General features: G+C 46.7%; 1 protein-coding gene across 5 annotated transcripts in view; it reads left to right on the top strand.

Annotated features, from left to right (window-relative positions):
- The window catches only part of AGAP1 (ArfGAP with GTPase domain, ankyrin repeat and PH domain 1), a 549,901-nt gene that overhangs the window by 465,289 nt on the left and 60,953 nt on the right, over positions 1–23,659 (top strand). For all 5 annotated transcript variants that reach the window (XM_057744262.1, XM_057744263.1, XM_057744261.1 and 2 more), the window contains 3 exons: positions 2,256–2,410; positions 5,454–5,544; positions 8,744–8,966. In XM_057744262.1, coding sequence (XP_057600245.1) covers positions 2,256–2,410; positions 5,454–5,544; positions 8,744–8,966 — 469 coding nt within the window. The remainder of the gene's footprint in view (positions 1–2,255; positions 2,411–5,453; positions 5,545–8,743; positions 8,967–23,659) is intronic.

The raw sequence follows: 23,659 nt of genomic DNA, 5'->3' as shown, positions 1-23,659 counted from the left end.
ACATGTACCTAGTTTACCAAAGTCAAAAGTTAGTTCTTAAGTCCTCAGTGGAACAATGCAAAGTCCTAGAGTATTTTAACTCCAAGGTCCCCACGTCCGCTTTAATTTCTCTGGTATTTTGTACCTTCCCCAAATTAGATATACGGCAAGAGAAGTAATATTTGATACAATTTTTGTTCAGTGTATCTAGATATTTATCTATTCATTTGCTCACCAACCCATCTGGCTCAAACCTTCTTTGTAGAATCTTCTGAAGTATATCTTTTACCAGTTCCTTTAGGGAAGGGCTCCTGGTCATTGGCTTTTTAGTGTTTTGTGTGAAACTGTCTTTATGCCGCTCTGGTTCTTTAAAGAGAGATTTCCTGGCTCTGTGTGTCGGTGGCATCCCAGCTGCCCATCTTCTCTCCCCCTTTGTGAACCATCTTGTTCAGCCCCTTCCCTGAGCTGTCGCGGGTCCGCTCCATGTGATGCCCCATTGGCCCCTTTTCAGGGATGGGCCTGCACCCCACACCTGCCACCCTGCACTTTTCCACAGCCCTACGATGCACCCTCATCACAGCAGCTCTTCACAGCTGCTGGGAGAGTCACAGACCTTTGAGAAGGTGGTGGGAGCTGTGGACCCTCTTGTCGGAGAAACGTCACCCCCTGGGAGGCTGGGCACACGGATAGGACAGGTCCTGCGCTTCCTTGACATGCTGTTCAGAGCAGGTTCCACGGGTTGAGGCCCAGCCCGCCGGCAGGTTGAGTTCTAAAAGAGCAGAGCCACTAATGATACCTAGAACACGATGCTGTTGTTATCAGAATATGTAACGATTTCATGAAAATGTGGCATGGCCCTCTTTCTGTGGCCGTCGGTGTTTGTGTAGGGGAACGGCTCCCCAGATCTGGGTTTGCTTGACAAAGACAAAAGCATCCTGTCCCCACCTGCCCGGGATCAGTGGGGTCAGGTTGCAGGCTCTCAGCCATAGCAGTGGGGGCTGCTTCTCTTCTGAGACTAAAGGGGAGGAGGAGGGGTGGCTGGAGATGGCTGCAGTTGCTTCGGAGACTGAGGGAGCATCCTTGTCTCGGAGGCCAAGGACTCCGGGTGAGGCAGGGCCTTGGGACGTGGGGCGGCCGACCTGGCAGCACGGAGTCCTGCAGAGGTCGGGGGCCAGAGGTCAAGGGCCATGAGGAGTGCTGGAACACAGGCTAGAGGAGCCAAGAGCGTGGAAGATGGAGGTTTGTGCAGATGCGAGCAAGCCCGATGGCCACATGTGGGTGACAGAGGTCATTGACTGAAGCAGCAGTCAGCTCAGTAGGCAGTAGCTTGTTCACATTATTAATAACAGTTGCTGGCCAAGGGGTCGTGACGCAGCTGGTTCAGCAACCAGTGATGGGAAACTACCGATCAGGGGAGACGTGGTGCCTAAGAGTCCAGCTCCAGCCGTCCTCATGGTTACCTGTGGATGGTTGTGCCACCTGCACGTGGCACCTCCTCTGCCTTTCGTTCTGTGGCAGAGACGGGGGGCTAGATGAGAACAGAGGACAGACACCGCCGCTCGTGGAGAGTGTCCCATGGCCCGTGCCCTGTGTGAGCCTGTTAGTGCATGAGCCAGCGGAAAATGCAGTGAAGAAGGTAGCTTTCCCCCCACTTTAATGGTGAGGAAATGAGCCCAGATGGCGGGGCAGGATCTGAACATAAGGGCCCCTCTTCCTGGTCCACAGTCACCCCTTCAAATTGCCGCGAATTCCACTCGCTCTCCCAGACTAAAGACGCGGAGTTAGAGCCTTCCCCACTGTAACGGGTCTTCTACCCTGAAAGGACAGATGCCCTCAGGCCTCCCCTTTGCCGTGGTGTGGATCAGCGCACAGGTGCTTATAAAGAAATTGAATTGCACCCCGAGATGAGCCGTATTCGCTCAATTTTTGTCCTGCTGTCAATTTCAGCACCCAGCAACAAGTTACGATATTACATCCCTAAGTTGCTTCATCTGTGCCCGGCACAGAGACACTGACATCACACGCTGATCTTCCTTTTCCCTCATCCCCTGAGCATTGATTGAAACCTAGCTAAGCCATGCTGGCTTTAGGAACCAAATCTGGAGTGTTTGGAGGTCTGTGGACTCAGATCTCCGCCGCAGGGCGGCGGGTCCTGTGTGTGCCGCGGCCCCATGCAGGCGCGATTGAACCCAAAGGCACTTTCATGACCGAGGACTTGGCAGAGGGGCCGCGGGCTCATGAAAGCTAAACTCTTCATTCCCACCACTCTGTTTCAGAACAAGAAGAAAACTTTGAGTTTATCATTGTGTCCCTCACTGGCCAGACGTGGCACTTTGAAGCCACCACCTACGAGGAGCGAGACGCGTGGGTCCAGGCCATCGAAAGCCAGATCCTCGCCAGCTTACAGTCGTGTGAGAGCAGCAAGAATAAGGTGAGACCTGGAACAGCCTGTCCCCCCCACCCCCCCCACCAAAATCAGGAGCCGCGGATCCTGAAAGTGAAGTGGGTGGGGGAGGGGAGAGCATCCTGTGAGGTGTGCAATTGGCAAGACATTTAATCTTTCTGAGCAAAAAGCAAAATAATTGAAAAGATTTTTAAAAAATAATGCCAGTGTGTATCCTGTTATCATATATTAGTATCCTAGCTTAACCATGTTCAGATGGCAGAATATCCCATTTTAAATACTTACTTTCTCAACTCATCCCAAATGTAAAGTATTGATCTTTTATTATAGATGATGGAATCTTTTGGATCCTTGTGCTTTGTGTGTCCACATTCATTTTTGTTTTAGGCAGAATACCCTCGGGAAAAGAGGCTCAGACTTAAAAAGATGCATTGTTCCATTCTCATAAGTGCTCCAAATTCAAATCCATGTCGAGTTAGAAAACTGACCCTTGGTACAGGCTTCGACGAAACGTGCATGCACATATATGAGCCTGCAGAGAGTTTAGGGAAGATAAAATGTCCATTTTCTAACTTCTGTTGATAAAGCCTGGTGTGTGGCTTATTCAATTAGAGTTAATTCCTTTGCATTTGTTTCGCCAGGAAAAACAGACTTTAACCTGCATTTTATGAATTACTGCCCAGTGCTGTTCCTAATACAAAGGTCATTTTTCCCATTACCCTTTTCCCATCAGAGATTCCTTCAAAAATCATTATTTGAATGCTTGGATATTTTTAACCCCTTCTCTGGGACACTTTAAAGTCCTGGAGAGCATTTTGATTTTTCAAACTGTGAATAACTAGGAACCAGGAGAAAGGACATTGCCTCCCGACCTGCAGTTTCATTTTGTAACCATTTAAAGAAATTTCTGCCAATGATTTATGTGCAGCTTTGTCATTAAGAAGGGAGTCTGTCTTTCAGAAAGATGGAGTGTCTTATTTTATTACCCTCTTTAACCAGGGTAAACCAGACCACAGTCATTATTATTATAATGTAATTTGCCTCTCTTTTTTAAAGATGTTTTATTCCCACAGTGGGGAGAACCAGGGCCTTTCATTTCTGAGCACCTTGGCTTTACTGAGCCGTGGCTTCTGAAGCAACCTCAGGATGCTTCAGGGGCTTCTGTCGATGGGGACCGAGGACACGCGTCACTCACAAAGCTCAGAAACTCGGTTTCGGAACAGGTGTGGGGAGGGCCTATGTGGCCACACAGACAAATGCATCTCCAAATTTTGCCTAAAATCACACAGTATCTCAAGCTGGACTCTGAATCCATGCCAGGTCATCATATTCAGGAAGGTGGGGGACTGCATTGGCCTTTTCTGTTTCACACCCTTGCCAGACTCCTTCCAGCTCCCTCCTCTGTGAAAACAGACAGCATCACCTCGATCTGATGCAAACACCAGCCTTAAAATGCTGCCCCTTTTCTCTCGATTGACGTATGCCTCAAAGGCTGGTATTCTCCCCGGGAGGAGGACTCGCTGAGCACCTCGGGCACTTGGTGAACAGGTGTGAAGGTGTACAGCATAGAAATAATACCCACAAGGAGTAGCTGCAGGGGAAGGTACAGCCTCAGTTGATAATGGTCTGTAAGGTATTTTAGCTGCCCGTGGATAATTCAGAGTCGGTAGCAATCGTAGACATACATGTGCCCTAGAGATTATAGAGGTAGACAGAGGTAGACAGACACATCCCTGTATGTGCACACAGACACAGCACACACTCTCCAGATGCCAATAGAAATTGATAAACAAGTTCTGAATACTCGGGCATCCAACCAAAGGGAGTAAAGCCCCAGTGGTGCATTCTGCTGCTCAGACAGCAATTCATAACTTATACTTTATGAGTAAATAGTAAGCAATTGTTTCACAGCAAACAGTTTGACATAAGATGGTTCAATTTGTGAATAGTTTTTACACAAAAAGCAATCTTACTCTAAGTGTCCTCTGGAATTTATTTGGCTTTTACCATTATATTAAATGTATGCATCATAAGCCTTAAAACCATTTTAAGTTTACCTGGCACTCCTGTTTTAAAGAATTCACACTTAGTCAGTAGTCACGAATTTGTGCAGAGATTTAGCAATAGGCATATTCACAGCACTATTGATAGCAGAGAAAAAGTGGAAACAACCCGAATGTCCATCAAAGAAAATTCATAAATAAGTCATCGTAGGGGGAATATTATGCAGCCATTTAAAATGAGGCCAGAGTTGCTATGACACCTTTTCTAAGGAGTCTTGGTGCTGAAAGACTGAAAATCAGTAACATAGGTAATAGCTACCTTCCAAAATCAAATTTAAAAATATAAAACAATTAAACTTCTGAGTATCTATCACATCAACAAATAAATAAATACAAATAAAATAAAATAATGCCAGAGACTGTGTGATGGCATTGAGAGATGACACTATGTCATTAGGCTAAGAAGGCAGATTCCAAAGCAGCATATAGTGTGCTGGCTTTTCTTTTTAAAGCACATCTGTCTGTATACATGTGCTTTTAAAAAAAAAAAAACTGTCTAGAAGAATAGATATCAACATGTTAATAAAACTTAACTATGATAGTTTATCATTTCTATGTTGTTCTTTCCCGACCCTTTGTATTTTTTTAACTCGATTAGAGAAGACAATTAAGTGTACGTTGAAGCATAAACGCCCCCAGCCACACTCACCGTCCTTGCCCCCACACTGGGTAGTGACCTTGCTGCTGCAGCAGCTGACAGTCTGGAAGTGAGAAGTGAGTCTCCAAGGCACAAAGCATGGTGGGGACGAGTCCTCCTGACGAGGAATCACGAGATGTGTCTTAGAGCACGCGTCTCTCATCCAACGCGTCTTAACACGTGCTCCTGATCCGTCCTCCGCCAGCTAGGCTCCATCCTAAAGACATCTAAAGCGGAGGCCCTTTTTGAAATTGCCCTCGTGTTATATTCACTCACAATCTGTTTGGTGTTTCCTGGGAGTTATTAGCAGATATTACATTTCTCTCGGGGTTCTCATGTCTTGCATTTGTATGTCTCCCTGTATGCCCAGTCCCGACTGACCAGCCAGAGTGAGGCCATGGCCTTGCAGTCGATACGGAACATCCGTGGGAACTCCCACTGTGTGGACTGCGAGACTCAGAGTAAGTGTGAGCCCGGGCCGGGGAGGGGGCGGCTAACAGCCCGTATTGCAGCAAGCCCACATCTGTCATCTGGCGTGTAAGGTTTATCACGTGATTTCATGGCTCTTAAGGAACTGAAATATTTTTGTTTGTGCCCTTCTCACAAAAGCCTCTCTGATGGCACCATAAGTCTTTTTTGTTTGTTTCTCCATTTTATTTATTTCTAAAACTTTACTGAAGTGTAGTGGATTTACAGTGTTGTGTTAATTTCTGCTGTACAGCCAAGTGGCTCTGTTAGACCCGTATATATTCTTCTTCGTATTCTTTTCCGTTCTGGTTCATCACACGTCTTGCTGATGCCTCAGGCATCCCCAGGAGCCACAATCACACCACAGGTGCTGGGGGTTCAGCCACCTGCCTGGATTCTGTACCACATCCAGAAATCAACCTTTGGCTTCAGCAGTGATCATATGTTTGTTTGCTTTTTCCATAACAATAGAGTACCGTTGGTTAAATCCTGCCTAGAGGTTTCTGGGCTTTGATTTCTTTATTTCAAAATCATATGTTCTAGATTTTTCTACAAGTGGTATCTTTTTATTTTATCTTGAATTCACTACACACTAAGAGCCTTTGATTGAACTGACAGACTTCATAGTTACGCTTCATGCCTCGCAGCAACCCAGCTTTCCTCTTGCTTTCATGATGCCACGTTCCCTTCGAGAAAGGCCTTTGGTTGTTCATATCCCGGAAGTTACGGACTGATTTTTCATTCTTCACCTTCCAGCCCTGGCACAGTGCTGGGCCCATTCAGTAAAGTTTCTTCAATCATATTTTTTTTGTTGTTTGAGTGTGTTTTGAGGAGAGGCAAGTCCAGTTGAAACTAAATAGAAGGTGCCGGCACCAGCACCGAGGGTGTGATGTGGCCCTGGCATCCCAAGCCTGAAGCCTGGCGGGTGAGACGTGCACCCAGTGGCCACAAAGCCTGGGGCCGTGGAGAAGGGCTGTAGGGGGCACACAGCGACTCAGAGCAGTCTTTGTGCAGGAAATGGGCAGGACTGGAGCTGGTGGAGACGGAATCAACGTGAGTAAGGGAAGTAGCACAGCTGAGTGACTCTGGTTTGTTCAGGAAAAGGACAGCTGCTGCTCCAGTAGAAAGCTGGCCATGTACAATTTGGTGATCTAAACAGGAAGAAATCAGGATTGTCGCAGATAAAAGGGAAGGGAGGAGCCACTGGTTGGCAGGGCAGGTAGGGCAAGACACATCTATAACCTCTGGGTAAGAGAAGGGGTCTCCTCTTCATGTATCTTGAGGGACTTCTTTAAAGCATCTTCTTTTGTTCGAATTCTTAAATTTTTACTTTCAAAATATGTCCTGACAAAGTTAGAAGAGAGAAGTCGTTATGTGAATTTTGTGTGTTTTTATCAAAAAGTTTTCAAAGATCTTTGAGAGCACAAAATCTGAGAACTATCAGAAACTCCATTAGGAGAAACATCTGCAATGGTTTCCACCATCACCTAAGAGATTCCTTTAAAGGGAAGATTCCATGGCTCACAAACTTCACGATGTGTGGCAAATCGGGGGTCGAGAGAACATTCTGAGAGCGGGGCTGGCCTGGCAAGTGCCCAGGTGGGGGAGGGGGGTGGGAGAGGGAAGTTGGTCCGTGGGAGGCTCTGGGGCCAGTTTGTTTAGAATGAGGCCACGTTTGACAAACCTGGAGAGAAAAGAGATCGTAAGCTTCCATTCCTTAAAGACACTGTCTGTGTCTCTTTTCATCCTTGTGACTGTAATAGTTGGTGTTGCAGCAGGTCACACTTATAAGGGGACATGAACGGTCTGAAGGGTCAAGTTATATATCCCAGGTGATCAAAAGAGCCAGTCATGTAGCAGGATTCAAACTAAGCCCTGGCCACCCTGCTGTATTTTCTCGGAGGACAAGGGGAAGGTCGAGGGACTGAGGTCAAGGACATGAGAGAGGACACACGGGCAAAGGCGTTTTGTTTTTTTATGAATTATTATTAGTATTATTGGGGGCATTTGTTTCCTCTTCCCAACCAGACAGTCTCTGAGGTCACAGACCCCTCTTCTCGTGTGTCCCCCCACCCCGCCACCATGGTCTCTCTCACCACCTTCCCGCCTTTGTATTAGCTTTAAATAAATGACTGGCTGATTTCTGCTGAATGAGCATAGGGCCACTCCTGGTCATTGTCATTTATACAGTGATTCCAAATAAATATGATGTCACCTACCTGGTTTTTTGTTGACTCTTAAAGTTTACCTGGAGTAAACATGGATTATTCCTGGGTGACTTAAGCCTTATTTGCTTCTGTCGCTGGTGAAAGCCATTGACTGTCAAGGTCAGCCCCATCTTTGCAAATCAGCTGGCGATTCTAGCGTGCAGCCAGCCCTGGGTCTGAGTCCTCAGTCTCCTGACCATGTCAGCCAGTTAAACACAGGGAGGGATCCTGCTCAGGGATGCCAGTGCTGTTCCCTGGACTCATTCCGTGCCCTTGGTGCAGTGTCACAGCCCAAAGCCCGTCACCGTTTATTCCGCGAATCGGGGTTGATCATCGTCCTGGCTAGTCCCCTAACCAAAGGGCCGTGTCCGCCATCTTGCCGGCAGTGAATGATGGAGAAACAGGAGCTGCTTTGGTGGTTGCCCTTAAATAAGATTATTGAAAATCACACTTTTTCATTGTGGTGTGCCTTTCTTTCATCTTTGAAATTTGCAAACATGCCCATCATTTCACTAACAACTTTGGTGTGCCTATGGTCACGAGAGACATGGTAGCTTTGGGAATGACCCAGCTGTCCCTCCGTGCCCCTTCTCTTTCCCTCTATCAGCTGCCATCCACAGTAGGAACCAAGTCATGCCTGATTGTGTTTCCATGTGTGTCTGCCCTCTGGGGGAATGCCGCTGTGGAAGTACCCAAAAGTGCATCTTTCTATCCAAACCAGGGCTTTCAGTTGTTTATCATGTGGAGCATTCCAAGGCTTTGGCTAAAGCCAGTTGTTTGAAAGTTGCCACCAACATGTCAGATCTTTTGAGATGCCTAAGACAGTTCCAAGTACTGGCCAGGGAGCATTTTCAAGCCACGTGATTCTAGGGAGGGACTACTGGATGGGAAGTCTGATTAGCCATTTTATTCCTGAGATCTAAGGACAGCTGGGATGAGTGATGATGGTCTGATTGCATATGGCACCCTGTTCTTCTTCCCACAGATCCCAACTGGGCCAGTTTGAACTTGGGAGCCCTCATGTGCATCGAGTGCTCAGGGATCCACCGGAATCTTGGCACCCACCTTTCTCGGGTCCGATCTCTGGACCTCGATGACTGGCCCATTGAGCTTATCAAGGTGATGTCGTCCATTGGGAACGAGCTGGCCAACAGCGTCTGGGAGGAGAGTACCCAGGGGCGGATGAAGCCCTCACTGGACTCCACGAGGTAGGGATGGAGGAAGGTGTGTGGGTGCGGGTGTTCTGCAGAGAGTTCAACAACTGGAAATGACCTTAGTGACAGCCACCCCTGGCATCACCCCAGCAACCCATGGGAAGGCTGATTAACCCAGACAGAAACGTCTGTATTTAAAATTGGACTTCCGCAGACGTGGGTAATTCAAACTCCTTAATTTTTTATGTTTGTTTTTACTCTTTGGGGATTCCTCTCCCTCTCTTAGAAATGTATTAAACTTCTAACCTTATGAATATATCACTTTAATTAATACATTTCTAATGGGCATAAGCTGTGCTGTTAACACTAATTATGGATTTTGGATTCTTTAATTTTGTTATTCTTATGCCTTTGATGAGCATCGACTCCACTGGTTCCCCTCCCCCCCAACCCCCACTAAGTGAGTTTATAGTAACCAGATATATTTTATTTTCTAAAATACATTTCTTACACATTTCATCAACCAAGTGTGGCCTAACGTATGTGGCTCCTCATTAATGTTAATTGTTACCCAGTGTAAAAAACGCATTTATTTTGAGGCCATTCCGTTTCTCATTTTTCATTTACAGCAATTATAAGCCGTTTTTGAGTACACATGCATATTTAATGTACCTAAGAGGGGATAAAATGCCACGTCTTCTGAGAAAGCCTCTTTCACAGAGGCAGGATGGACCGACCTGTCTCCACGGCTGTTGCGGGGGTGGGTGGCACCCCAGCATCTGAGGCAGGGGTGTGCGGTGGGCTCAGCCTTTGCTTCTCAGGTGTGTGCAGAGGTGAAGGGGGAGAAGAGGTCTCCCAGCATCAGCACGGATCTGTTTTGCTGATGATCAGACAACAAGGAAACCGAGGTGTCCGTCTGTCTATGGTCGGGCCACATGTGAGGGTAAGAAGTCGGTTTCTACCGCTAATAACACGGAGATGGGTGGGCTTCATTTCATCAATACTGAAAAGTGAATTTGTGGCGCCCCCTTTGGTTCACTTGAGAGAATGAAGCTGGTGTCATTAACCCTGCTCTTCTATTAGGTGCTCTGTGGGGGGAGGGGGGGAGGGGGACAAGACATGTGCACGAAGTACATCTGTTTAAGATCATGCAGGTGGGCTTTTTATATATGTTATGTCCTGTAATGTACATGTGGGCAACTACCTTACAGACTGAAGAAATGATACACTTTTACAATTTTTTAATTTTGACAACACTAATATAGAAATCTGCTGAGTCGTCCATTAGGAGCTCTCTTAAAAGACTAATTCGTGTCTTAATATCTATTTTTTCATACATATAGTTTCCAGGGAGGCTATTTAGATCTGAAAAAGAAAAATGATTGGAAATTGGATGGAGTTTAATGTGTGAATGCAGAGGACACTGAAATAAGTTGGGAAAAAATTAACTTTATACACGCTGTGCGCGAAAGGAGCATATGTACTAGTTTTAATACCATGAGTTAGAGAAGTTTGGTTGTTTTTCCATCTATCATAATTAGAAACCATTTAGGATGATTAGAAACAAAGATGTAGGTTAATTTTTTAACTGGGAAATATTATATAGTAATTTCATCTTCATAAGTGAAGACTGCGTATATCAGAGTATTTTATCTTTCTAACTTGTATATTTGAATTAAGCTCTCAAGTATGTAACTTCCTCTTCTGTGTAGTAGTATACACTTCGTATCTTTACATTTTAGAGACATTTGAGTCTTCCTTTCTCACAAGTGGAGTCACTGCTGTGAAATCCCTACAGGGAGGTGATGTGGTTACGTGGTATTTCCAAAGGTAACTTTGGAGCTTCTGAATTCTTTTCATCTCTAAGAAGACAAACATGTTTGAGAACTGAATGTGCCTTTGTGCCTTTAGTAATTCTCCCAGGGAGTTTTGTTTTTTGTTTTTTTGGGGTTTTTTTTGGAGGGGGGAGTTTTGTTTTTAATGAAGTTCAGCAAATAGTCATTGAGTGCTTTCTCATAGAAAAGAAGCGATCACTAGGAGATGAGCGTAAGTCTCCGGTGACTGGCGGATGTTCTCAGGGCCAACCGAGGATGCCAGGAGTCGGTGGCGTTCATAGACTGGAGGGATTTCCAGGAAGTCCAGGAGAAACGTCATCTGAGCTGGACTTGAAGCCGTGGGGTGCTCTCCAGGCCTAGGGGCCTGGGGAGTGTGTGTGCTGGAGGATGGAGGGGGCTCGGCACAGACAGGAAGGCGGAAGCCTCAGGCCCATGGGGAGCTGGGCCCTTGGGCACAGTGAGGAGTGGGGACGGGCAGGGCCAAAACACAGCAAAGGCCTGGTGAGCCAGGGCTGGTGTTTTAACAGCGACTCTGGGGGTGTGGGCAGAGGGTGGGTTGTTGAGTTTGTTTATGTGTTCCTGTATGTTCCACCTGTCCCCAAGAGAACGAGAGGCAGCCAGCAGTATCTTAGGAAGGGATGGAGACAGGCAGGGAAGTCAGTTGAAAGGCTTGGTCCTGATGGAACATGGGCAGAGCCTCAGATGCACTCAGAGACCCCGCAGCATAATTGTATAACAGCAATCCAGACCCCACCTCCGTCACTGCCTCCTGCAGCTTCCTCAGACAGAAATCAAAACTCAAAGTTTGGGCTGGAATGCCCACGTGAAATTCAGTCTGCAGCGTGAGAATGGATATCTAGTCTGGATCCTGCCTCTCCAAGATGAAGAAAGACACCTCCTCCCCCCCACCCAGCCTGGCTCTCTCTGCAGAACCTGTGCTCGCTAGCACAGACAGCTGGAGGGTTCTCTAATGTGGCCCTAAGGTGATACTGAAAAGAAATATTTTAATAAGTTTTTATCTCTATCCAAGGAAAAGCCAAGTGCAATATATCCAGTCTAATTCTTTGAAAAAGGGCCCAGCTGTTTTCCCAAGAAGCTCCGTCCATTCTGTCTTGTTCAGAAGATTCATTCTGACAGTGGAATATAATTAGAAATGTGCTGATCCTCCCCCAGCACGCAGACGCTACACACACACACACACACACACACACACACACTCAGGACCATAGGAAGTAGAACACGGCAGTTCCTTCTCCAAAGGCACAACTGCAACCACCTCTCATTGGTATCACCCAGACCTGCGGGTGACATGGGGAAACAGGCTCCTCCGACCAGCCGTCTGCCCTCCTGCCTGCCCTACCTTTACCCCTGTTTAGGGCAGCTTTGGAAGCTCATAATTGGTTCCAGCGATTCTCAGCTGCCCTGAAGACTGCCGTTCAAACTTGAACAGCATTGAGATCAATCGAAGCTGACGGCGGCAGAGCAGTATTGACTTCCCATTCCTAAACCGGGGAATCATTAGTCAAGAAAAGCATCTTTTAATTACTCCCAGGAAGAAAAAAAAAAACCTTTTTGGATGGATTCTGCAACAACTGCCATTTTTTCCCCAGGGCATTCGATATTAAATTTATTGCCGCAGGAGGGGCGAGGATGCCCTTCACCCCCCTCTGTAATGGAGGTTTAGTTTGGAGAAAGGAGCAGGTAGAGGGGATCAATGCTGTAACAATTAACTACATCTGGGGTGGAATCAGAATTCCCCTCTAATTGCTATTGATACCATTTAAGCACACGCTTAAAATATTGATTTAGATGTGGCTGCTGAAGTAGGAGAGAAGTGGTAACAGAGTGAACTAGGGTTAGGGGCTCAAGGAGGGGCAGTTTGCTGTTGGCGGGCCGGTCAGCATATGAGCTGGTATGTCGCACCTTAGAATACGTTGTCCTGTGGAGCTGGACGCAGGGCCCGGAGCACCCAGGCAGGTCTCTGGTTCCAGTATCAGGGCACACCTCGGAGGCAGAGGTATTAAAACAGTCACGTGTATATTTCTGGAGTGAGTGAACAAACGGGTGAATCAGTGAAGGAGGAGACTGGTCAGCTTGGGATACACATGTCGGGGGTGTTGCAGCCTCAGAGCCTCGGAACTCCCCGTGCGTTTGTGAGTGAAATTCCCAGCACGCGGTGAAGCCGTCTCAACAAACCTCTCTGTGCATCCTCTCACGCTCGGCCACGCACTGCTGTGTTAGGGGCCCGTCTGCATCACTTAAGGCAGGCCCTGCTTCTTGGTTCTCATGCCCCTTTCACTTAGAAGCTTTTTCGATTGACTGCAGGGAAAACAATTTCCTACCCGGACCAATCGGAGCCCTCTGGAGCCGCATTCCTCTTGGCGCGGCCGAACTCTGCTGGGCTATGCGACGTTCTCTCGTCATCTCCCATCTTTGTGTCTCTGAGTCGAGAGCTTTGGTCCAGGAGGGTCTGCAGGGACCAGTTCTTATTTGCATTTCAGGGCAGGTAGCCTGTTTACCAGGTGGTTTGGGGGCCTGCCAATTTGGTAGGAAATCAAAGGAATCTGGAAATGGAGAGCTGTGTTCCCAATTCCACGAAAGAGCCCTTGGGAGAAACTCTAAGCCCAACTGAAATCATCCGTCGCCTCTTTGATCCCACTCAGAAGGGGAGCGAGTTTGCTGATTTCATGTACGTTCCCTTCCCTCTCTTAGCATCCTTTCTCTGGGTTCCGTTATTTGTCAGTGCACCTGCGCCCCTAAACTCCTCTCTTTAACCTCTAAAAAGATGTCACTTTGGGAGGAAGATTTGGGGCCAGACGTCAGAAATCTGCGTGGGAGAGAGGGGCCGCTCACTTCCAGGCGGAGCGAGTCTGCCCGGTGATCCGAGTTCCGTGTCCTTTTGATTTCCAGACGCCACTTTCATCTTATTTATGCACATGGAGATATTGATAAAGGGGAAATGTATCCAAACTGAAAATAATTGGATCCCCACCGCTAACTCTGAGATATTAAAAGCAGCACCACTTGGCCACGTCTCTGTCTCGTTAGGTTTGATCATAAGATCACAATATAGTAATCTCAGGCTCAAATTTCTGGCATAAAGATGCACTGATCCAAATGTGGCCTCGGGGAACAGGAGGACCCACGCGGTCCCAGGACTGTCTCATCTTATTATTTTTCAACAGTTCTTGGCCCGCGGAGGTCAGTGTTTTGTCTCTTTTGAGTGTTCCTCTATGCTTGACACCTTTTCCTATTTTCATTCCTTAAAAAAAAGAAAAATGGACAGGGGGAGCAATAGGAAAAAAAAAAAAAAGGACTTTGCAGTGATGACCAGAGCCCATCTGCAGTTGGGTGGCATCTGCTCCCCACATGTCACTTCCCTCATTAACAAGCAATTGAATTAATTAAATGCTACTCAGAACACGCATAACAAGCTACCGGCAGTGTCCAAATTAGCACTGATAATCAAGGATGATTTCCTTTATTATCCTGCTAAGTGGTGTGCAGACTCTGATCTCCCTGTCTGCCCTCATCTATTTACATACCCCCAGCTTCTGCCTTTGGAAGCGGAGGTTATCTTACCTAGTTAATTTGCCACGATCACCGAGCATGGCGGATTGATGCCCTGCCCCTGCCGCCGCCGCCACCGCACGGCCCCCTCCCCGCCTGCCCTCCCCCAGCCCCAGCCTTTGTATCTCAAGCTCACTGATAAATTAAAGGCCACCCCTGTGGTCTCTCAAGTGAGTAATAGAGGCAGAAATTTCATTTTGCAACTGGCTGATTTAATGATCCAAAGGGTAATTAATGGCCTGATTATCTTAATGTTAAATATGTCCGGCAGCAATTACTGTGACCTCCCGCTTGTCAAGGTCCGGGCTGTGCTCTTCTTTCAATTAAGTTCTCTGGGGCTTAATGGTATGAATAAACTCCTCTGATTCTATCATTCCGGACGGACGCAGAGGGTTCAGGGAGCTGGGGGCTCGTTTGGAGTTTTAATCAGCCTGTCTTGACTCTGGCGATCGGACTTAACAGTTATAACAAGGACAGCCTCACTTTCTTCTTCCCCGTGCAGGACCCCATCCCTCCCACCTCCATCCACCCTTTTGTGTTGTTGTTGTTTTATTTTCTTTATTTTCTCTCATGTATTTCCATGCTCGGAGGGAGGATTCTGTTTGCAGAGGGAGCTGCTGTGCTCCGTGAGGCTCGTCTCTTCCAATATAAATTATCATGTGAGCACTGTGGTTTTTCTGTTTGACAGGCTTAATTAATTGGCAGGAGCCCCCAAAAATGACAGTGTCACTAATTGCAACTCAGAGTGCATTTCTGTCATCATGGCGCGCCTGTCAGCGGGCATGCTGGCCCCAGCCGCCGGAGCGGGGCCCATCCTCCTGGCCTTGGGTCCAGGCGGGGACAGTGTCCTGCATGACCAGGAACAGTGGCAGGCTCCGAGGAGCCCTGGGTGTGCAGGCACGCTGTCCGCATGCGGGAGTGACATTTACTGCCAGTAAAGTTTGCACGTCCTCTGCTCTGCAAACCCAACAGCTGCTCGGGGACCTTGGATTTGACTTAAGCTATTTTAGCGACTTCTCAGAGCAGGTGACTTGGAATCAGGCCCCGAGAGCCATAACTCAGCCACCCTCTTTGACTGGAGAGTCCTCACTAGCATGTTGCTAAATATGCTTGCGTTTACCCGAGCTCTGCACCCAGATCAGAAATATCCCACTACAACTACTAAGCCAATTAGGGAAATGGACAAATGAGAAGTACATTCACACTACCTCAAAAATAATACCTGTAGATTACGATTGACAACAGATAGAGCAGCTGCCCTGGTAAACTGCAGGCAGGGAGCGTGGAGGGAATCTGGGCGTCGGCAGTGCTCTCCAATTAAGCTCTTGGGATACACTAGCCCTGATTATAAGAAAGGAGGATCTAATAAGATTCTCCATGAGGTTACATACAACGTGGTCCGCGTTTTGCAGCATAACTCCGCCTTCCATTTGCCTTTGAAGCAGATGGACGAGATAGTGCTATTGGTTTATTATGTCCTCCTGCCACACACGAACCTGTCTTTTATTTGATCCTGCAGGAAACCAAATGTGGGAGCCAGCTTTGCAACTGGAGAGCTGTCTGGGGTTGAAAACCCCTCTCATTTACTCTCTGAAATGTAGCCACGGAGACAATCAAGGAATTTTTTTTTTTTTTTAAGAATTTTTATTACCACTGGTAACTGAAAATGCGAGTCATCTGCCAGCATCAGTTTCTTGTAGGTGGCCTGACCACTTCTGAGCTTGTGTCCGTAGATGGGGCAATGTAATGTGGAGGTGAACCATTAGACTTGAATTCTAGACCATGGGAGACCTTGTAAACGGGCCTGTCAGTATTCTAAAACAACTGCCTCTGTTTTGATTCCTCCAAAAGTAGAGCATTTTCCAGAGGGTCATTTCTCTCAGTGGTGTTTTGATCATCTTGCACGGGAAACTTTCTTTCTTCTGAGGAAGGTCCTGCTTTCTTCTTCCTAATAATGAAGAAGAGGCAAAAGCAAACAAACCTGGGTCGAGAGCTCACAGTGTACTGGGTGCTTTTCCTTAGCACAGAGCCTTCCTATGACATGGGGTGACCCCTGTTTCCCATGTAAGAAGATTGTGAAGTCGGCGTCCTGGAGTCATTTGTCTAGGGTCACCGGGGACTAAGGGACAGAGCACCTGAACCCAGGACCTGATTCCTGACCCCCATCCCTGGTCCTTCTGCTGCCCTTGTCCTTTTTCTGCTCAGCATCATATGGCCACATCCCACAGTCGATTGTGGCATCTAGAGGTACCACCGTGTTTACCAGTATCCGTTCCCTCTCTGCCTGTTGGCCCCAGCTCATACTCCTCTACCAGCCATTCGTGTGTCTGTGTTTATATATTATTAGTGTAAATTTATTATGTATAATAACATAACTACAATGTCTTTCCACTTAAAAAATCTAGTAGCCACTTTCATGGTAACTTAAGGATTATAAAGCATCATTCATTTTAGTTTGCATTCATACGGCAAACCTGATCTTTTAAGTCACTCAGTCATGATTCTGAAGTCTTAGTTTTCTGCAGTCAGTGCTGAAGCTTCTATGGGAAACAGTGTTGAGACCTAAATATACAGATCAGCCAACATGGTCACAGGGTTCGAGCCCCAGCTTTTCACGCAACCACATCCTTCTCCTGCCTGAACCTCCCTCTGTTCATGTCCCTGACCCGACACTGTCTGTTGAAAACATTTAGCTTGTATTTCCAAAAGGTTCACTAATCGTATTTATTATCTGCACAATGAAATATGGCGCTGGGCCAGAGGATTTCTAATTCTGGTTTCACAGCCAGCATCTTCTGTGATTTTGATTTTTAAAAACTGGGGCATTTTCTCATTTGTAAGATGAAACTAGTCATTAGTCCACCCACTTAATCATGTAGATTTAATGCTAAAAGAAAATAGTGTTTATGAAGTTTCCTGGGCTCTTTTTATTTGGAAAACTCAATCAGCTTTGTGCCTGGGTCTTCCACGCTGGCGGTGAGAGAGGCAAGTGGCCCATGCCCTCTCACGTGCTGGGGAGGGTCTGCTAATGTGGAAGACATGGTCCATGTTTATTTTTGCTCTGTATCTATAGAGTGGTTTATTGCAACATCAGCAATGCACATTCTTGCGCCCCATTCCAAGTGTATCCCTGTGGTGGGGCCCAGTGATGTGTTTTAGCTCTCTAGGTGATTCTTATGCACGTTAAAGTTTGCGAAGCACTGGTCTACACCAAGCAGTTTAAATAGATGCCCACAACCTGCCAGGAGTCCTTCTCCCTGTCTTAGCCCAAGCCCTGAACTTTATTCCTAACTTCTTAAGACCCAGATATCTGTCCTCTTTCTTTACCAGACTCTAATATGGCCTGGCATATCCAATATGCCGTCCCAAAGGTGCTACAACCCACAGAGAACATCTCTATGTCTGCCCCAGTACAAAAGGATTATATACTATGATCAAATGTCATTTCCCCAGGAATGCAAGGTTGGTTCAACGCACAAAAATCAGTCAATGTGATATATCACATTAACAGAATAGAGGACAAACACTACACACTCGTTTCAAGAGATGCAGAAATACATTTGACAGAATTCAGTACCCCTTCATGATACAAACACTCAGCAAAGTAGGAATAAAAAGAAACTTCCTCAACATAATATAGGGTATCCATGAAAAACCCACAGCTAACATCAAACTTAATGGTAAAGTACTGAAAGCTTCCCCCCTAAGATCAGGAACGACAAGGACGTGAACTGTCACTATTTCTCTTCAACATTGTACTGGAATTTCAAGCCAGGGAATTAGGCAAGAAAAAAAAAAAGAAACCAAAGGCATTCGGGTGAGAAAGGAAGAAGGTAAAACTGTATTCGCAGATGATGTGATCTTATGTATAGAAAATCTAAAGCATTCACAGTAAACTGTTTCAGCTAATAAAGGACCTCAGCAATATACAAAATTCACTTGTACATCTACACAGGAGAAATGGACGATTCCATTTTGGCCATCAAAAAGAATAATATGCTCAAGTATAAATTTAACCAATATACTGAAAACTACAAAACTTCTTTGAAAGGAATTGAAGAAGACCTAAATAATTGGCAAGACATCCATGTTCATGGGTAGGAAGTGTTAATATTGTTAAGATAGCCCTCCCCAAATGATGTATGGATTGAACACAGTCCCTTTCAGGACTAGGGGTGCTTTTTTTTTTTTTTTTTCAGAAGTGGACAAGCTGATCCTACAATTTACATGGAAATTCATGAGAACTTCAGATACGCAAAACAATCTTGAAAAGGAATAACAAAGTTGGAGAACTCATAAGTCCTGATTTTAAAACTTACTACAAATTTACAATAATCCAAGATTGTGATATTGGCATAAGAGTAGACATATAGATCGACGGTATAGAATTGAAAGTCCTGAAATAAGCCCGTCCGTCTGTGGTTAATTGATTTTCAACAGTTCAGTGGGGAACGAATAGTCTTTCAACAAGTGATGCTGAGGCAGCTAGACATCCACATACAAAAGCATGAAGTTTAGACCCCATCTTGTGCCTTATATCAATATAAAAACTAACACCAAATGAGTCAAAGACCTATGTGTAAAAACTGAAACTAAAACTTTTACAGGAAAACAGAGAGGTAAAATAGATAAACTGGACTTCATCAAAATTAAACATTGTAGTGCTTCAAAGGACAACATCAAGAAATTGAAAACAGAATGAGTGAAGATATTTGAAAACCATATATCAAATTAGAGCCATATGCAGAATGTATAAAGAATGTGTACAGTTCAGGCACAGAAGACAAGTAACTCAGTTTTAAAATGTGCAAAGATTGGAACAGACATTTTTCTAAAGAAGATAAACAAATACCCAATAAGCACATGCAGAGATGCCAAACATCATTACTGATTAGGGAAATGCAAGTCAATCCATATTGAGATACTGTTGCACACTCACTAGGATGGCCGTAGTGAAAAAAGAAGATCAGTGGCAGGTGTTGGTGGGGATGTAGAGAAATATGAACCCTCATGTACTGCTGGCAGGAATATTAAATGACACAGCCACTTTGGAAAACAGTCTGGCATTTCCTCAAAAAGTTAAACCTAGACTTTATATGACCAAGCAGTTCCTCTCCTACTTATACACCTAAGAGAAGTGAAAACACACGTCCATGCAATAACTTATACATGGGTGTTCACAGCAGCATTATTCATAACAGCCAAAAAGTGAAAACAAGCCAAATGTCCATCAAATGATGAATGGATATACATCAACTATGCTTCAATAAAATTTAAAAAATGTTTTAGTGATGGATGAATAAACAAAAGACGGTATAGCCATACAATGGAATGTTGTTCAGACATAAAAAAAGAATAAAGTACCCTACGTGCTGCAACTTGGATGAACCTTGAACACTTTATACTAAGTGAAAGGAGCCAGACAGAAGACCATGTATTGTATTATTCTAATTATGTGGAGTGGCCAGCATGGGCAGATCCGTAGAGATGGAAAGTAGAGCAGTGATTGCGGGGGGCTGGGGGAGGAGGGGCAGTGGTGTCCAGGGAGTGACTGCTTAAAGGGTATAGGCTTTGGGGGTGTAGATCATGAAAACTGTCTGCATTTCCATGATGGTGATGGCTCTACAACATTGTGAATATACTAAAAATCCACCAAAGCGTACACATTTAAAGCATGAATTGTATGGTATATGAATGGTGTCAATTTTTTAAAAAAGAAGGAATTTCCAAGGAGAAGAGATGGGGCAGAGCATTCCACACAGAGGTAACATTCTGGGCAAAGGTGCAGAAGCACATGAGGGTGGCTGAAGCCGGGGTGGCGGGGGGAGTTTGGCCTGGCCTGCACATCTGCCTCTCATCTGGCTGGGGGAGCCAGGGGAGCTGGGGGAGGGGGTTATCCAGCATAGAGCTCTGAGCAGGGTTTGCACTGCAGCCAAAGCCCCTTGCACTTGGGGGGACAGACCAGAAGAGGGTGAGGCCAGGTGGAAGGTGGTGCCTCATGTCCAGGTGAATTGGTGACTTGGAATCAGTGATGGTCAGCACCAGATATTAGGGTCTTCCAGAGCCTTGAGAGGGCGGGCATGTCACAGCCATTGCCTCCTGGAATCCACAAGACAAACAGATATCTTTCCCCCTTTAACAGACAAGGAAACTGGCCTGAGTTGCTCAGCCTATGGACTCAGGGTCCAGGATCCAACCCAGGTCCTGCCTGCTGCACAGCCCTCCTCAGGAGGCAGCTGGGCCAAAGGGGTCTCGGGGGCATAACAGCGTCAGGACTCACCCCAGCAGGGGGGCCTGGGGAAGGTGTTAGTTTTCTTTCTTGGGCCATTGGGTGGATGTCGAGCCCTTTACATGACAAGCAGGACAAACAAAAGGTAATTTCAGGTGTAAAATCCTGGCAGTTTGATTTCGTGTTAATAAAGGTGGACGTTGCATCCATTTATGCTCAGTGGTTTTGATGAGGTGGTCAAGCACGGCCAAGGCCCACCCTTGCCTGTCCAGTCGTCGCTTTGGAACGGGGTCTCTGGGCTTCAGGGTGTACCATCCCAAACCAGCAGGACAAAGCAGGCCTCTCCCTGCTGCAGAGTCCTGATTTCTCTGAGAAATTGCTCGAGGCCCTGGAGAGCAGGAACAGCAGTGCAACAGCATTAAAGCTTCAAATAATTAAATGTCATTTGTAACTGATACAAAATTTCATCAACCTGGGGGTCTGGAAGATAGTACACATCACTCAAGCTTAGGGACTCATAAAAAAACCTGTAGGGACTTGCCTGGTTGGCGCAGTGGTTAAGAATCTGCCTGCCAATGCAGGGGACATGGGTTCCAGCCCTGGTCTGGGAAGATCCCACATGCTGTGGAGCAACTAAGCCCGTGCGCCACAACTACTGAGCCTGTGCTCTAGAGCCTGCGAGCCACAACTACTGAAGCCTCCGTGCCTAGAGCCTGTGCTCCGCAACAAGGAATGCCACCACAATGAAAAGACTGCACATCACAATGAAGAGTAGCCCCCGCTCTCCACAACTAGGGAAAGCCCGTGCGCAGCAATGAAGACCCAACACAGCCAAAAATAAATAAATCTATAAAAAATAAAAAAGCATCTCTAATGTGCATGATCTTCTACAAATGACCCTGGAAGACGAACACAGAACCATGGTGACTTACCTGTGACTTTCTCAAGGACCTCCGAGCTCTACCCTGTGTGTTTTCACGCTGATCCTCCCAATCTTAGTGAGATTAGGGGATGTCTGTTTAAGATCAGAGAAGGGGACTGCACACAGGGAAAGCAACTTCCTGTAATCTCACACAGTGACTGGCAGCAGGGCAACTTAGCTCATGGGCTGGTCACCCAGAGGCTCCAAAGACAAGTCGACTGCACGGCCTGTGAGCTTGGAATTCTGTCTGCAAATGACCACGGTCCTTGTGCCAGGCCTTCTCACCCCTCCAGTGGTTTTCAACCCAGGAAGCATTTGGAAATGACCATGGGGCAGGGGGTATGGCGGGCATTTAGTCCTGGGGGCCTGGGATCCTGAAGCCCCAGACAGTCCTACAAAAGGGGGAATTTCTTTGTCCAGAATGCTGGTAGCACCCCTGTTACAGAGCAAGGAAGAACGGACCCACAACAGCCCTGCCTCCTGAGATGGTTAGCATCTGTTAAATGACTCATGAGAAGCCCTCTAAGAATCCCGTAACTTTTCCAGATTTCTCCCGGGGGTGTGGAATGGACCAGCTGAGGAAGACAATTACGTTTTATTCTAGCTTGCCAAACTATGCCTTTCCAAATGCATTAGATGAAAATAAGAATAATGACATATTCCATAAAGTTGCAGAGGAACCATAGTAGGTGCTCAGTAAATACTTGAGAGATTGTATTACTTTTTAATTATATTTTTTCCCGAAACGAAAGGTGGGGCTGTGCCACATGGCTGATAAGAGGGGAGTGAAAGGAAGTGGCCAGCCAGAGGCTCCGTGGAGCGTCCATCTAGTGGACGACCCCACACAAAATAGGGCTGATCAACATCAGTACTTAGAGATTATGACATGACATCACACCAAAAAGATGGGGTAGGACACACAGCTCAACTCTGTACGGCTGTGTGCAACCCGGACTCCCTCAACAGGTCAGAGACAGGGTGAAGAAGTGTACGGCATAGGGCATCCTGTCTGTTTACAGAAGCAGTGTCCTGGGACAGAGGAGGTAAAAGTAGGATTTCGATCCCATCAAGGCAGCTCTAATCCAGTGGGAAGAGCAGAAAATTATCTGTAATTTTAAAATTCTCAATCCTTCTGTTACAGTTGTGTCTGTGCATAGTTTTGGTTTCTAACGACCAGGTTTCATCTTGACAAAGCTTGTGTGAGATTTTTTTGTAATCCTCTGAGATCTACCCCGTTCTCCACAGTGGAACAAGAACCAGTGGCCATGCCGTGTGGTGGGGTGGCACCTGGAGGTGATTTCACCAGCATCCTGACAGAGGAGACTTCCACCCTATCAGGAGAGGACGTTTATCCCTAGGCTCTGACGTCACAAAGCAGAGTGTCCTTTCGGGGTGAAGTCAGTGCCGAGGGGGGAGGTGTCTCTGTGATGGGGAGGTAGTGGTAAGGGATTAAAACATAATCCTGGTTACATTTAGGAAACCATTTCCAAGATGGCAAAGCATCAAGAGTAAGAAGCAGTGAGGAGAAACACCCGAGGCAGGAAGCTCCTGGGATGCTTTGTGACACCTGTGACGTCCTACAGTCGGAACAGTTAAAACGCCCTGAGTCGGGCCCACGTGTGAGGTGACGACCATGAACGTGCAGTGATCCGTGCAGGCTGCTGCCCCTTACGTGGCCATGGGGCTTAGGAGAGGCCTTTCCAACTAGAGATGCTGTGGCCCAAAGCGAGGTGACCTTGGCCCCTCCCACCCACCACACTAAAGCCATCAAGGCCAGAGACAAGCTGAGCCCCAAGGCCTGGGGCGGCAGGAGCGCGTCCCTGGTAGGTTGAAAAGGCTGGTGTTCTCCGTGCTCCCTGCAAAGCACAACCTCCAGGATGGATGTGGCCCATCAGTGCTTCAGAGACCAAATGTGTCAGGTCATCCACTGCCTGCCCACTTCCGATGGCACCTGGGGCGGGCGGGCCGGCCCCTCCAATGCTGGCTGTCCCGCACGTTAGTCATCACAGCCCCTGGACATCCCAGCAGTCCTGAGCGCAGCCACTGAGCTGTTACACAGCATTCAGATACTTAAGTCTCCAAGAACTTGTTGGAAAGCTGCAGGTTTTGTCCCCATGTTATAGCTGAGGACACGGAGGTCACACAGCAGGTACTTGGTGACAGGGAGTTTTTCCCCAGGAACCCATCTCCA

Source organism: Hippopotamus amphibius, chromosome 8 (genome assembly GCF_030028045.1).
Source record: "Hippopotamus amphibius kiboko isolate mHipAmp2 chromosome 8, mHipAmp2.hap2, whole genome shotgun sequence".
NCBI classification, from domain to species: domain Eukaryota; kingdom Metazoa; phylum Chordata; class Mammalia; order Artiodactyla; family Hippopotamidae; genus Hippopotamus; species Hippopotamus amphibius.
The sequence above is the reverse complement of the archived record's forward strand: the minus strand, read 5'-3'. Positions and strand labels throughout refer to the sequence as shown.